The 15,652-nt window shown below is 44.3% G+C and overlaps 1 protein-coding gene across 1 annotated transcript in view; it reads right to left on the bottom strand.

The window, feature by feature from the left end:
- Nucleotides 1–756: 756 nt before the first annotated feature.
- GRB14 (growth factor receptor bound protein 14) overlaps nt 757–15,652 on the bottom strand; it is a 708,169-nt gene continuing 693,273 nt past the window's right edge. The window contains exon 13 of the mRNA XM_086956601.1: nt 757–1,393. Within this exon, the coding sequence (XP_086812727.1) occupies nt 1,247–1,393 (147 nt within the window). The 3' untranslated portion in view covers nt 757–1,246. The remainder of the gene's footprint in view (nt 1,394–15,652) is intronic.

Raw genomic sequence — 15,652 nt, 5'->3', positions numbered from 1 at the left:
GAGGAAATGTATGAATGAAAAGGAAAGGTTAAATTAGGAAGGAGGTGATAAGAATGATCAAATGAGACAGAGAAGAGCAAGAGAAACAGGCAAGAAATAAGGTTGCCAGGAAAAGAACAAAAGGAAAGAGAAGGACGATAGCAAGAGGAGAGAAGAGAAATGACAGAGAAGGAGATCGGGAGCACAGGTAGATTAAGCAGGGGATGCAGGAGAGAAGGGTAGGATGCTAATTGTAGAGAGAGGAAACAAGAAAATTGAAGGAAAGAGGAATCGGAAGTTAGAGGCGAGGTCTTAAGGGAGAAGTGTGGCTCAATGGTTAGAGCGGCAGACCCTGATGCAGAAGTCTAGCCCGGGGCCAGGGTTCAATTCCCCACCTCGGCGGGTCTTGGACTCAAAATTCCACGGACCTGATCATTCTCACCCCGGTGCCTATTCCAATCATGGTGTCCCACTCTGCAACTCTGGGCAATAGCTTGCTTAATCTCCACAACGCCCCCACAATGCTAAGGATGCCTGGCCTCCACCTTGGGGGTGACCAGGAGTGGACGCCTCACAGGGAAAGCCAGGATGGGTTCCACAGCGGTATTCGCACAAGTGTCTTGAGACCCTTGAGGGTGAGTAGTGTGCTATTCAAGTATCCATTTACATTTACAAGGGGAGTAAGAAAAGATAAGAGAGAGAAAGGGAGGAGCAGAGAAGGGCGATCTTGAGGCAGGAAAGGAAGAATGAGGTATGAAATGAAATATGCAGGAGAGAGGGAAAAGCAATTGGAATGTAGAACGTGAAGACATGTCGCCATCATTAGTGCAATAGATGTCCACTACAACCCAATTAAAGTTGTCTTTTATTCACGACCAAGGGTGCAGGGGTCTGAATTTACATTTGCATGTTACCCTTGATAGGCAGCACCCAACATAATAAAGATTTTTGAATAATAAGAACATAGATGGAAATATTTACATTGCTACTGGTTTTACCTTGAAAATCGTACGTGAATTCTTTTGTTTTGAACCTAAGAAGGACACATCTGATTTACTGTTTCACAACAGATTTCTGAAGCTGATCAGTAAAGGTAATACTTGACTCTAAAAGACCTTTTCAGTGCAGGATGTGATGCAAACACATTCCATTTGTGGTCCTCCAAAGCTGGCGTCACAGTTACTAACTACAATATATGTAACGTTTCCTAGAACTTTAATATTATTTTAGGATGTTGGTCACTAGTTTAGGGAAAAATGCATTTTGGTTAAAATGTTGTCCGAGAACAGTGATGTTTTAACTTGCAAGGCAACACTCCTTTGTTGAGCTGGTAGAATTCCACAAGCTGGATGAGATCAGAAAATCTTGTGTGGCCTTCGTCCAGTGTGTATAACCGTTCACCAGCGTCATCCAGCTGTTATTGAGAGAGAAGGCAATGGTGAATCATATGTTGATATTGCAAACAGCGTAATTAAGTATTTCTTATGATTAAGAGGCAATTTAGAGAAGATAAAAAAATTGTTATCTTTTAATTCAAGCTCTATTTACAGTTAAAAAACTTGAATTTGGGGCACAAAAATTAAATTTGTATAAGTAAATTTCTCCATACTACATACCATGGAAAGGAACACAGCATTACCATGAGACAGAAATACTAAGCTACTGATCCACAATGGTCTGTCTGTGTGTAGGTAGGACTTCCTCCATAAATATTGGTTCCTTCTTTCTGAGTTACATAAAGAAAGCCACAGAAACATGAAAATAAGCTTTATGGGCTTGGCCACGAAGGCTAAATGTCATATTTTGCTGTTTGACGACTGTTCAAACTGAAGAAGAATGGGCAGCCGTGTATGATGGCCGCAGCCTAGAGGAGCTCCAGGACTACCGAGAAGTCCTCCAGCAATCTGTCAACTAATCCGCACTGAAAACCAACCCCAAAGCCTGAAATCCCAAACCGGAACATGGGGAGCATCCACCAACCACACTTGAAGGCAGGAATATTGCCTCTGCACTCCCCCAGAGACGCGAAAACTGTGAGGCCTAGCTGCCTGACTGCAGCAGCGGCCTCGATTAGCATGGCAACCCAGCGCAGCAGCGCCTGGATCGCGGTGGCCACATCCGGAACGGCAGGTGGCGCAATTCGCAAGGAACAACCCAACAGCAGCAGGTGGCCCTGCCTACATAGTGCCCCGAGGACAGTGTGGGCCCTGACGCCTCTCCGGGATGGCAAGACAAAGAAAGATCGGCGGCGGTGGAAAACCCGCGTCAGAGTGACCGGGTGCGGGCAGACTACCACCGTCCTCGCATAGAGGTACCCAGGGCGGACCCAGGGGGGCACCATTCTTAGCCACCAATAGAGCGGATCAACAGATTGAACAGGTGCAAAGCGCGGAACTAGGAGAAAGGCCATCGCTGCACACGTGGGCGCAGGGAGGCCCTGAGCTTGCAGGCAGCGCGCAAGCACCTTGGTGCATCACCATTTGAGTTCCCAGCTACGAGCAACACAAGTATACTGGCGGGAAAGATCCTGCCGCGGTGCCCGCACCCAGACATGACAAATTGAGGAGACTTTAATCACCACGGGGCACCACGCCCGTGGGCCTAGCCACGGGCCTACACTACTGTCCCCCCACTGTCGCCGTTCACACTGCATAGCGGGAAAACCGAAAGGCCGAGTGTGACGCACAATCACACGGCAGGCAGTATCGAGTATTGCTCTGCACTCCGACTAGGCACCCCTTGCCCGTCAATCGTACACTAATGGGGTGCAGAGGCCAGCGCGCAACCCAGCAGATTAAGATAGACAAGTATGCTTATTCTAAAGACTTTCCGGCCCTGCCTGATAAGACTGCCTCCAATGAAAAGGTCCCCACGCAGGAGGGCCAGCCAGAAGTCACATTACAGGACATTATGTCCGCCCTCACCAGTGTCCAGACAACAGTGGGATCAATCTCGGCGGACATCTCCTTCCTTCGTGCTGACCTTCAGAAAATGGCCACAAGAGTTACAGAGGTAGAAAACGTAACGACGTCCCTTGTTAAAGATACTACCACTTTTCAACGGAAAGTCAGTCAACTAGAAGTGGAAAACAGGCTAATGGCTGCGAAGCTGGGTGACCAAGAAGGACGCTCTCGGCGCAATAATGTCAGGATTACGGGCATTCCGGAAAGCAAAGGGGGACCAGCAACGGACCTGTACATTGAAGAGCTCATCAAGACAAGGCTTCAGCCGGGAGGACTATCCAGTTTTTTCTTGGTCGAGAGGGTGCACAGAGTACTGGGGGGCAGGCCCAAGCCAGGGGCTCCCTCAAGACCCGTGCTGGCTCGCATTTTTAACTTTTGCAACCGTGATGCCATTATACAGATGGCGCGGGAGGCCCCACCGCTGCGCATTGTGAACTCAGTGGTATCATTTTTCCCTGATTACACATCCACAGTCACCAGGAAGAGAAGGAGCTTCCTTGAGGTGAAAAAAGAACTCAGGTGCAGAGAAATCACCTACTCTATGTTGTTCCCGGTAAAACTGCGGGTAGTGGCAGACGGCAAAACCTGGGGGCATATTACCAAGAAATAGCGATAATTATCGCTATTGCTTGGTTAGCGGGAAAAAAATATCGCCGAGCACCGAGGATTTTTACCGCTGAGATACCTTGATATTATCAAGGTTTATCTTAAAAGCGGTAAAAATCCTGCGAAATGCATGAATATCGCTGAAAAATCAGCGATATTCATGCATTATCGTGACAATGCTCTTAGCCATGTTATCCACCTTCCATTGGATAACATGGCTAATAACTGCTTTTAGCAGGCGTTAGCTTTTGGAGATATTCGCGCTTAGCGCGAATTTTTCCAAAAGTTGTTAATAGGAGTTAGAGATGTTAGCAACTGTTTTCAGTCGCTAACATCTTGGCACGCCCACTTTGCATGTCATTAGCGATAATTATTGCTGACATGCAAAGTGGGCCCCTAAATGCCCGCTATCGCCTACAAGCTGTCGCTAACTGGTGTTAGCGACAGCTTGGTAATAGGGCGATAAAATTATCGCCGCATTAGCGGGAAAAAGTCCTGCTAATGCAGCGATAATGCTCTTGGTAATATGCCCCCTGGTTCTTTGTTGTGCCTGAGGAGCCACATGACTGGCTGGAGGACTTGCAGCAGGTGGGAAGCTTGAGACGGACTGTGAGACAACAACAAAGACGTCCACTAAGGGAGACCTCACCAAGCAAGAGAGAGGATGGCGGGGAACAGGACCCACCACAGGAGAAGGCTGGAAGATGAGAAAGGGCCACATCCAGAATTGAAGGTCGCACAACAACAGAGGGACTTGCTGGGAGAGGACGGCGAGACTTGAGGTCCAAATGAACAGCACCACAAAACTGAACCAGGCCGGCTGGCTCTGGTTCAGTGCTATAAGGGATATACGTTGGTACACGTACTGTTATGTACTATATATGTTGGGGGCAGTGGGGGACTTCGAGGGACATCTCGGACTTCACCTCCCGCGCACAAGTACTGTTCATGGCATTGAAGGACTCTGCACTGTTGGGGTGGCGGGTAGTTGGGAATCCAACTTGCAGGGGAGCAGGGAGGCGGGTGGAGGGAGGGGTGCAGTTCAAGTTCGATTTCATTAATTTTAAGTTATTTACAAATGAATATTCACAGCTGATGCAACTTGCCATAAGGACGGTGCCACACATAGTCAAAACCTCACGGTTCCCATGTCAACCGATCACTCACAGAGTCAGGAGACTGTAAGGGATAGCCCTTCAAGTTCACAGCCTAAAGACCCGCACACACTGAGTTCCCCACTAAAGGTAATATCCTGGAATGTATATGGCCTGTGAAACAAAATAAAGAGGGGATTAGTATTACAATACCTCAAGAGACACACCCCATTAGTCGCCTTCATCCAATTATTCCACCTGGTCGGCACGGCCACTTAGGCGTTGGATAGATGGGGGTTTAAAATTGCTGTCCACTCTGACTTTGCTGCGGGTTCCAGAGAGGTGGGGATCCTGATCAGGAAAAGCTGCCCTATAGTAATAACCAAGACATGGACAGACGATCAGGGGTACTTTGCAGCACTCTCCTGTCAATGGGAAGGGCGACCATACAATCTTGTAATGGTATATATTCCTACGGCGCTTCACAGTCTCGCCCTCCCGGCCCTTGGTAAGTTTCTGTTGGCACTAGCGCCCGGGGAGTTGATCACATGGGGCGATTTTAATGCCACAATAGACGCTGCACTAGACAGACACCCACATAGGGAACAGGGGACGACCTCATCACCCTTCCGTGAATTCCTGGATGCGCTCAGGCTGGTGGACGTGTGGCGCGCACAATATCGCGAAGTACACGAGTACATCTACCACTCAGGGGCACACAATAGCCTATCGCAAATTGATTATATATTTACTTCTCCACAAGTATGGGGAAAATATTAGAGATCAAATAACTCCCTAGAGGTATCTCTGACCATGCCCCCATGTACATGACATATACATTGCACCTCATGGGGGGACAAGGCGGGCAGGCTCTTAGCCTGGTTAGATAAAAAAGAACGGGCCATTCGTTGGGTGGCACAGCTCCATCTTCCCTCAGGGGAGACACTAACAGATCCAAACAACATAGTCACATCATTTGCACACCACTATGAAACAGTATATACCCCCGTAGCAACGACTTCTGTAGAAGAAAATATGGCCTATATCAAAGACATACGTCTGCCAACATTGGTATCACAAGACATTCAGGCGTTGGAGGCTACCTTACGGTGGATGAAATCACTGCAGCCATTAAAGGGCTTCAGTCAGGGAAGGCACTGGGTCCCAACGGTATTCCTATAGAACTTTATAAAAAAGAGCTTGACATGTTGGCACCCCACTTGTTGAGAATGTATGAGGCCAGCCTAGAAATAGGAATACTCCCTAAAGACCAGCGAGTAGCAACACTTATCACGATTCCAAAACCAGGGAAGCCCCCAAAGGAGTGTGCCTCCTACCGTCCAATTTCGCTTTTTAACGCAGAGGCGAAAATGCTTGCAAAAGTACTGGCAGCCAGGCTACAGTCCCACCATATGACCCTGATACATCCCAACCAATCCGCTTCATGTCGGGTAGAAACACGGCAATGAACCTCCGGAGACTTTATGATGTGTTAGCCAGAATACCCACCATCCAGGAAGATGCGTCATTCGCTCTTTGAATGTCAGTATGGCCTTTGACTGAGTTGAATGGCCCTTCCTTTTCGCGGTACTGCAGCACTTTGGTTTTGGGCCCAAATTCTGTGCCTGCATTAGGTTGCTCTACACACGACCACTGACGCAAGTGGTAGTCAATGGACGGCTCTCAGAGGAATTTCCTTTGGGGAGTGGAACCAGGTAATGGGGCCCCCTATCCCCTCTCCTATTTGCTTTAGTGCTTGAACCCTTGACAGCATGAATAAGGTGGGATCCAGTAATATGTGGGTTAAGGTGGACAGAGGGTTGGGAAGACCGTATTTGCATCTTCGCATATGATATCTTGATATATATGGCAAACCCGAAGGTCCCTCATCTGCCTGCTTGACATCTGCGAGGCCTACGGCAGAGTCTCCGGTTACACCATTAACTGGTCGAAATCGGTGTTATGCATACTTAAGTGTCCCCCTCCACGTTTGCCCCGGGGCGTGGAGATATTGCCAGCGGATAATGGATTTAAATACCTCATCTGCCTGCTTGACATCTGCGAGACCTACGGCAGAGTCTCCGGCTACACCATTAACTGGTCGAAATCGGTGTTATACATACTTAAGGGTCCTCCTCCACGTTTGCCCCGGGCGTGGAGATATTGCCAGCGGTGATAGATTTAAATACCTAGGCATACATATCACGCCACACCCCACACGATTTTACGAGCGCAATCTCCTGCCCCCACTGAAGAGACTCTGCAGTGATGTGAAATGGTGGCACTCCCTGTCGCTGACTCTACTGGGGAGAGAGCGGCCCTGTTCAAGATGATGGCTCTACCCAGGTTTTCATATGCACTGCAAAACACCCCAGTCCCTGTCCCAAACTCCTACTTCAAGTCAATTGAGGCAGAGGTGGAACACCTCCTTTGGGGGGGAAGCCCCCACGGATAGCGATGTGTAAACTTACACGGAGTGGGTATGAAGGGGGAATTGTCCTTCCCAGCATTCAATTATATTATTGGGCCTTGCAGCTTATAGTGATCAATCAATGGTTCCATGCTCAGCAAGAGGAACCAGCATTGCGTATGGACAGGCACACTCTAGGCACTGATGGAATCATGGGTGCCCTGTATGATGAAACTCGGAAACAAGTACTGATTGGCACCATGGTACTCACCGTACATGTCTGGTTTGTGGCACAGAGAGCGCTTGGTTGGGAGGGAGTGATAACACAAGGTAACACACCCCTAGGTTGGGTAAGCTGCGCACCAGTAAAGGTTTCTCCCGTTGGGATCAAATAGGCATTCCCATGGTGGGGGACCTATGGAAAAAGGGGGGAGTAGTCACTTTTACACAGCTGCAAGCAACATACCAGATGGTAGGGACAGAGCACTACAGATACATTCGAATAAAACACGCACTAACAAAAGCCATACCTCCGGGAATTAACCTCCCTGAGTCCTTGCCACTCGAATATCGACTATTGATGGACCACCTCACCAAAAAGGCAATCTCTTTGACCTATCGCAAATTGGTCAATAACCAAAACGATCCCACTCACAATCTCAGAGAGAAGTGGCAAGCCGAGGTGGGTGAGATGGATGACCAAGACTAGCAGGAGGCCCGGGCGTCCCCGCGTGAGGTGGCAATCCCATCCAGACTAAAGCTCATGCTACTTAAAATATTGCACAGAGCATATTACACAAGGACCACATTTTACAAAATAGGGAGGGCGGATTCACTGCGTTGTCTTAAAGGGGGCGGAGAAGCGGGCTCCTTTTATCATACACTATGAGACTGTCCCCACATCACTTTGTACTGGAGGGCAGTAATGGATACGATCACTCTAGTGAGTGGCTTTGATGTCTCCCCGGAACACAAGGAGATGACTACTCAATGTGTGGGAGCCAACAGACCTCAACCACCTGGAGCAGAGCTGGGCGACCATGTGTATTGCACTAGCAAAACAGAATTTTGCTCAACAATGGGGGGCACAGACTGGCCCCTCCCATCAACAGTGGTGTCGTGAATTAGACAGCGCAATGGTAGCAGAGAAAACAGTGTTTGTTCATAGAGGGTGTCCACGAAAATGAAGGAGAGTGTGGGGCAAATGGAATACATATCGAGGGAATGTGTGCGCCCTTCCTCCAGAGGTATCAGATCTGGAACTGAGCGAATGACAAACGCAATGGATGCACTATTGGGGACGATTTTAAGTACTGTACGGTTAATGGGCAGGAGCATTATAGAGGAACGGATTTGTACATATGTAGTGTTCTGTGTTGCACTGGTGTGGATAACGTTAGATGTTATAAGGGGCAGGATACACATGATTGTCATCGGCTGTGATTTGATGCAAATGTTAATAAAAAAATTACAAAAAAGAAACTGAAGAAGAATGTATTGTATAAATGTATGATGGTCAATCGTGAACAATGCTTTGTTTAAGCCAAAATGCCTATATGTGTTCACTTTTGGAGTAAAAATATATTAAATGAATGTAGACCATTTCTCGAGAGACAGTACATCTTGCATGGAGTGAGTGGTTTAGAAGATTTTATGCGGTGAAGGCAGTCCCATTACTTACAGGGTACCAACAAAGGTTTGGAATCAGCTGGCAACTGCTGTTTGGTCACCAAACTACTGTTGGTGCTGCACTCCTCCCCCCTTAAAAGGTGATGTGGCCCTGGGGAATGGGGGCCCAGAACCTTCAGAAGCCCACGCACCCCTCCCCTAAACAATCTATTGCAGCATCCCTATGGGCACTGGACCACCCCAAGGGGGCTTTAAAAAGGGTGATAGCCTGATTTGTTTTTCAAAAAAAGGTACCACTGATCTACATATTGTCTGCAAATTCACTGCAAAATCTTTTGAGAAATAAATCTTTTTGGCCACAGGGCTATCCCTACCCTCACACCATGTATATGTTTATACTCATTGTCAAGACAGGGGCCTGAGTTCCCCAAGTCCTAAAATGGCTGCCATCATATTTTTTTCATGTGGTGGTAGCCCATCAAATCTTATTTCTAGATCTGACAGCTCCACGAAACCTCAGTGGCGTGGTATACATATATATATATATACATTTTGAACCTTAATTTCTCAAAAAATATGAAATAGATTTGCATCAAATAAAAAAGCATGCTTTCTGGACTAAGATGTAGCTTTATGTCAAATTTTGTATAATTCTGTTGAATTATTTAGGCTGTGTCAGTGTCTAATTTTCCTATGGCAAAATGGATTGCTGAAAAACCGTTTTGAGAACCCCCTTGTTCTTGTCTTGCTTGCCAACCCACCCCAAAGCTGTCCAGGAAGGAGTTGACATGGATGAACATTTTTGGAAATACATTTTCTGTCATTGTTGCACACTTTTTATATTTATTGTTTATCAGTTTTTTTTTTCAGTCTTGAAAAATTGCTTATTTGGTCAAGCGTGCGTTGGTTGTAAAAAAGGCCGTAGAAGAGGATAAATCTGAAATTTGTATATTTTTTATGCAGATGTATTAAACAGCATCTCCTCATGCTTATCTTTTTGATGAACTGAGTTAATTTGATAATAAATATATACAATGATAATATATATTGTATCCCTCATCACCTTCCAATCTATAAATATTTGTGGTTAAATCATATAGGTGCCATAGAGGGTGACTAGGGTTTATAGTGGTGTAGTTCCATTCAGTTTTTCTTGGTCTACATTCATACACACACACATATATATATATATTTGTGCTTGCCTTCACACCAGGCAAGATGGCATCCAGGCTAGCAAAAACATCTTTCACAAAATATCTACCTCCTTGGTAGAAAAAAGTTGGCACTCTAGAAGGACATTTTCTCCAATCTTTTTAATGTGGCACACAAATAAAACCACAGTTGTGTGTTTTGTCAGTCACTGCCTATTTCAAACTGGAAGCTTGTAGCACAATGAATTCACTTCATATGTATCCCACAAACAACAAGTGAAGAAAGACAATGCCAAACAGTGATTCAACTAAGTGCAAACAAACAAGTATGGAATACATATTCTCAACCAAATCTTAAAACCGAGTTCACATTTCTACGAAAAACAATGTTGTCTGTGTGCTATGACACAATTTTTGCTTAAGCTTAACAAACAATTGGCATATGTAATTCATGTCATCAGACAAAATGGGCTCTTCCACCAAAGCCATGTATGTGCAAATGTCTGTCATTCCCAAATGAGCCGGTGTGTGAATAGTTGTGTGGTTGTGTAAGTGGGTGTGTGAGTATGTGATGGGTGTGTCAGTGTGTGTGTGGCTGGCTGTGTGGTTGTCGGAGTAGCTGTGTGGGTGTGTGAGTGGCTGGATGAAGTGTGAGAGGTTTTGAATGTCTGTGAGTGGGTGTGTGAGAGGCTCTGTGGATGAGTGAGTGGGTGTGTGAGTGGTTATGTGGGTGTGTGAGTTGTGTGGGTGTGTAAGTGGTTGTGTGTGTGGGGTGTGAAAGCTGTGTGGGTCTGTGACTGGGTGTGTGAGTGGTGTTGAGGGTCTGTGAGTGGGTGTGTGAGTGGTTGTGTGGGTGTGGGAGTGGTTCAATCTGCACCTGAATCTGGGAGGATCCGCAAGGATCTGGGTAGGATCTGCAGATCATCATGAAAAAAGGGGTTTTGGACAATTTCTTACCCATGAAGACCCCTCCACTATTCCCATAAAATCAGGGTACCTCTACCCTGACATCTTCTTTCACTTTTTAACGTTATTTTCCCCACTGGGAACCGAGTCCCGATGAACAAAATGGCAACCACAGCTTTCTCCAAGGTTACCACCAGCCAATCACAGCATTGCTGTTGGTGTGTGGATTTACGAATGCAAGGAGGATCCAAAGAGGATCTGCGGAGGATCTGCATCCCTAGATACACAAATTTGGATTTCAGTTAATATCTCACAAACTCACTGTACGGATTTACATCAAATCACAAAAAGTTTGCTTTCTATGCCAAGATCTACGATTCTATCAAATTTGGTGTAATTCTGTGGCCTGGTGGCTTAGTGTCCATGTAGGGACCTGTCTTTGACCTCATGGTCACAGGTTCAAATTCTGGCAGGTCCACACAGCCTTTCATCCCTCTAAGGTTGATAAAATGAGTATCATTGAGTTGGGTAACAATTAACATCTGTTATTCAGCACCAAGCTACCCTTGGGTAGACTTGTGCTCTACAAATACATATGTTATGTTATATATATTTACATATTAATTATTACAACTAAAATGAAAAATGTCAAACATTTGATAATCAACACATTATCTTAATAAACACAAAAATAATTAAACATATAAAATCAAACGCACTATGAAAAATACATACCATATAACACAAATATTAGTACATACAGCAATATTTTCTAATTGTAATATTTTTTTAAGACACTATTAAAAACAACACTTAAAGTGATATTCTTACTTTTGATATTCCTGTTGACAATATTGTTGTCATCCTGATATTCGTGTCACAATATTTTTGTATCACGATATTGTTTATTCAAGTCAAGTCAAAAGAAGTCTTTATTTCATCACAAAAGACATACTACACAAATCAATCGTAAAAACAATTCAGTCTATAATTGTTGTGGGCCCTTTCATTTCAACAGGCTGATAGAGGCACCAGTTTGCTTTCCAGAGGTTGGTAAAGACACTACTTCAATGATTCTTTCCTCTTCAAGTTGCACATTTGTCATCTATAAGTTCTTTCTTGACAAATCAATTCTTGGAAATGGAGATATGCAGCACTGAAAAAAGGGATTAAAGTAAACAGCATGTTTGCCGTGTGGATCTAATACTTTGTGAAGATGTACTCTTTGAAGGCCATGCTCGTTCACTGCAGCTTGGCATTTGTATCCAGATAAGGAGAAACTTGTTGGCTAAACCAGTGACTTCATCATTAACATTCCAGAATGCTTCTTCCACCATCCGCAAATAGGCATGCATCACGTGCAGCAATGCAATTACTTGGGTCAAGGTACAATCTTCCTTGCTGACATCTTGCATCAAATTATCAAAGGGTGTGAGCCTTTTAACCAGGCATTCTATTAGCCTTCATTTGCCAACATCCATTGACGTGGATCATAAATCCATGCTGAACATAGATATGATGGTGCTTTCATTTTTTGTGAGTGCCAGAACTGACAATAATGCCACCACAAGTTATGTCTGGCAAGGTATGATGCTTTGCAGTGACCTAATAATATTCTCCACTTCCTTCTGTCAAGCAGAGGTTATAGTTGGCACAGACTGCATGGTATGAGCAGGGACACCAATCCTTTTTAGGTGCTGTTTTCATAGGATTGTTTGCTTATCATATTTGTTAATTGGCCCCTCAGCACCTGACCTCTCACAAGGCACTGCTTTGTGGCAATCTGTGCAGCCTGCAATAAATTTAACTTGTTATGGCCAAAGGCAGAGTTTACTTTTACTTAGGTCAGGCTGGGAATCTGTTGGGGGCTAAAATAGTTTTTTTGGTGGGAATTTATAGAAACGGCAGCAAGTGGTGATGATACATGAGATGGTTGAAGAGAAGTGATTTGCACTTTCACAGAGCCACTCTCATCATGGATAATCACTGATTAATTTTCCTCTCTGCTAACTAGGCATTCTGGAACCTTCTTTTTGCATGGTATCTGTTGTGTGACTCAGTGGTAAACTTCATATTACCTTCATCTGAAGGGGGGCTCAGAAAAGATGGGGGAGTGGTCCTTCCTTCCCTCAGAGGAGATGATGAAGACAATGTGTCCGAAGTATGAGCAAGATCAGCATCCTCCTGTGCAGCAATCTCAACTTCCTGCACTGCTCCTAGCACAGGAAGATCATCTTTAGAAGGCTCTTGTTCCTGTTGAGATTCCTATGAAGTTTTGGTTTGCTCAGACAATCCCATTTAAGACACACTGGTCTCAACTGTGACTGCAGCCATTGCAGCACTAAGAGACAACTTTGGTTCTGGACCTGGTGGTGCAATTGTGAATCCAATGTCTTCCTTTCTAGAAGCGGGTGCATCGATTATACTGCATTCTGCAGCTTGAAGGAAAAAAGAAGCAGCCTTAATGCCAGAGGTGGCAACAGACTTCTCCTCACTGGCTGCTTTATTCCAACAAACCCGTTTCCTGCAAGCCATTTTCTTCACTTCTTGTTGGTAAGCAATAGGATTAGTACTTAGTGGAGAGGTCTCTGGACTTCAGAGGCAGCTAATTCACAGAATTGCCACCATCTCAATCTCAACCACCTGCAGGTAATACAAAATAAGAAAGAAGACAGCCAGACTTGGCCAATATAGTGAATGAAATAAAATACATAATAAAGTGTAATAAAAATATACCCATGAGTAAACTTATTGTTTTGTTAGATGAGGTACCACTAAAAACAAAAGTAAATGGAAAGCGACATACATAATAAATATGTGGTGTCCTGAGAGGATCATGGGAATCCAGAGAAGCTGTTAAATGAATAAAAATAGTAACCATGTCCAGAAAGCCCAATCAAAATATAAATACATATAAAAATATAAAAAAAGAAAATATGTGTAAAAAAAAGAAAATGAGCAGAAAATATATGTGGTCTCTTACAGGGCCATAACATACAATGCTCCCAGCTGAAGCGTTTTAAAAGTGCCAGACAATGGATAATAATAAAAAATCAGAAATACTCACTGTTTTCTCAGAAAAGTAGCAAGAATAAGGCTTGACAAGACAGAGTGCATGGAGAACAAAGACAAAATGGCCGCCTGTGAGACAGAGAGAGATAGACACACACACACACACACACACACACACAGTAGTTTCACAAATGGTGTACGAGAACATGGCAAGTAAGGAGGCATGGACAACAAAGACAAAATGGTTGCCTATATGACACACACATGTTTTACAAAATGGTGGATGGGGTCATGGTAAGTAAAGAGTAGGCATGGAAAACAAAGACAAAACCATCATCAATGAGTCACACACAGATTTAATCAAATGGCATGTGAACATTTGGCAAGGAAAGATGACGTATAGAGAACAAATAGAACAGGATTGCCTGGCATGAAGCCCCTTCTTTTGCTTCCACCAATGAATACAGGCAGCACTGGAGGAATATGATTGCACAAATATATATCCAATTTATGCCTGGTGTTATTCAGATGCCTATACAACATCTCTAGAAAAGCAGTAATGAGAATGTAAAAAATCAAATATGATAAAATCTTTAACAACACATCAGCATACCAACTGCCAGAAAATCATTTAAATTGAACTTTAAATATGGCCCTGACAAAAAGTCCTAGTTAAAAATTTCCCTAGCCCAAAAACCTTTGAGCATCGTTCTTGTGATAATTTTTTCAGTTTGATGGAATTTTGTTTGTGTGATATTGCATAGTATTTGGCATTAAGAGTCACAGCTGTAACATGAAATACAAGGAAGTATGCAAGAGTACATTATAGCCAAGAACATGCTTTCTCATCAATGCCATGATTAACACTGCTTCATTGGCTGGTGTTGAACCATCAAACAATTCTTCTTTTACAATAGCACTCCAATGGCAGAATTATCTGGGTGCAGTTGAAGAAAACAAAAATACCTTGCCACCCACAGCCTTCATGATTGTTCCATCCATCTGATTCCAGTAGCTTGCATTCCCCATGGTCGAATATATGCCCTCACAGTATGTGAAGAAGACAAACTGAATAAGCACATTGAAGATTCCTTTGCTAATGGATTTATTAGGCACTTCACATTCCACGCTGTGGTACCTTTCTTCTTCATTCCTTATCCTTAAATAGAATTGAGATCAACTTCAACAAGCATAATGGCTCGCCAAGTAGAATGTTTGAGGTGCTTACTACCTGGTATGGCTAGAGAAGGGAATGTATGGAAAACTGCTTTCAACTCCATTCATCTACTAAGAATATTTTGCAGTGCCATTGAACTTAGCACTGCATCATCTGCATCTGAGAGAGAATGAATCACAGTTAAAGACTTTTGCACATAGATGTCATTCCTAGAAGGGTCAAAGAGCCTAGCTGTAACAATGAGTCACTGTCAACATTGGATGTGGCTCACACAAAAGAAAAGGGGGGGATATCCTTTTTCCTTAGTCCCCTCACTCACAGGAATTTCCTCACGGTGACATGCTTCATCATAGGGGCTTCCCAACCCGCTGCGGGTTGAGGCGTGCTGCGACTTGCGCCACTACGTAGGAGCACTTTTAATTGAGGACTATGTGTGGTTTCATGTGAAAAGGGAAGTGAGTGGAGTGGTGTGAGTTAAAAATATCATACTAGTGGGTGGAAAAGACTTTATTCGTGCTCCTAGTAGATATATTAAAAATGGGGTGATTCTCTAGGTGAGCTGGTTCACTTATGAAACCGGGACCCTAGTAAAAAGCCAACTAGTTTCGAGCTGTACCCCTCAGCTCTTCTTCAGGACGTCACAGGGTCCAGCCCTGTGAGTACCACTCCAAAAAGTGAATAGTATGCCTACCAATGAGCTTTTCCTAATAATATTTATACATACG

Source organism: Lissotriton vulgaris, chromosome 2_1 (assembly GCF_964263255.1).
Source record: "Lissotriton vulgaris chromosome 2_1, aLisVul1.2, whole genome shotgun sequence".
NCBI classification, from domain to species: domain Eukaryota; kingdom Metazoa; phylum Chordata; class Amphibia; order Caudata; family Salamandridae; genus Lissotriton; species Lissotriton vulgaris.
Note: the sequence above shows the minus strand (reverse complement) of the source record. Positions and strands in the feature narration are given on the sequence as shown.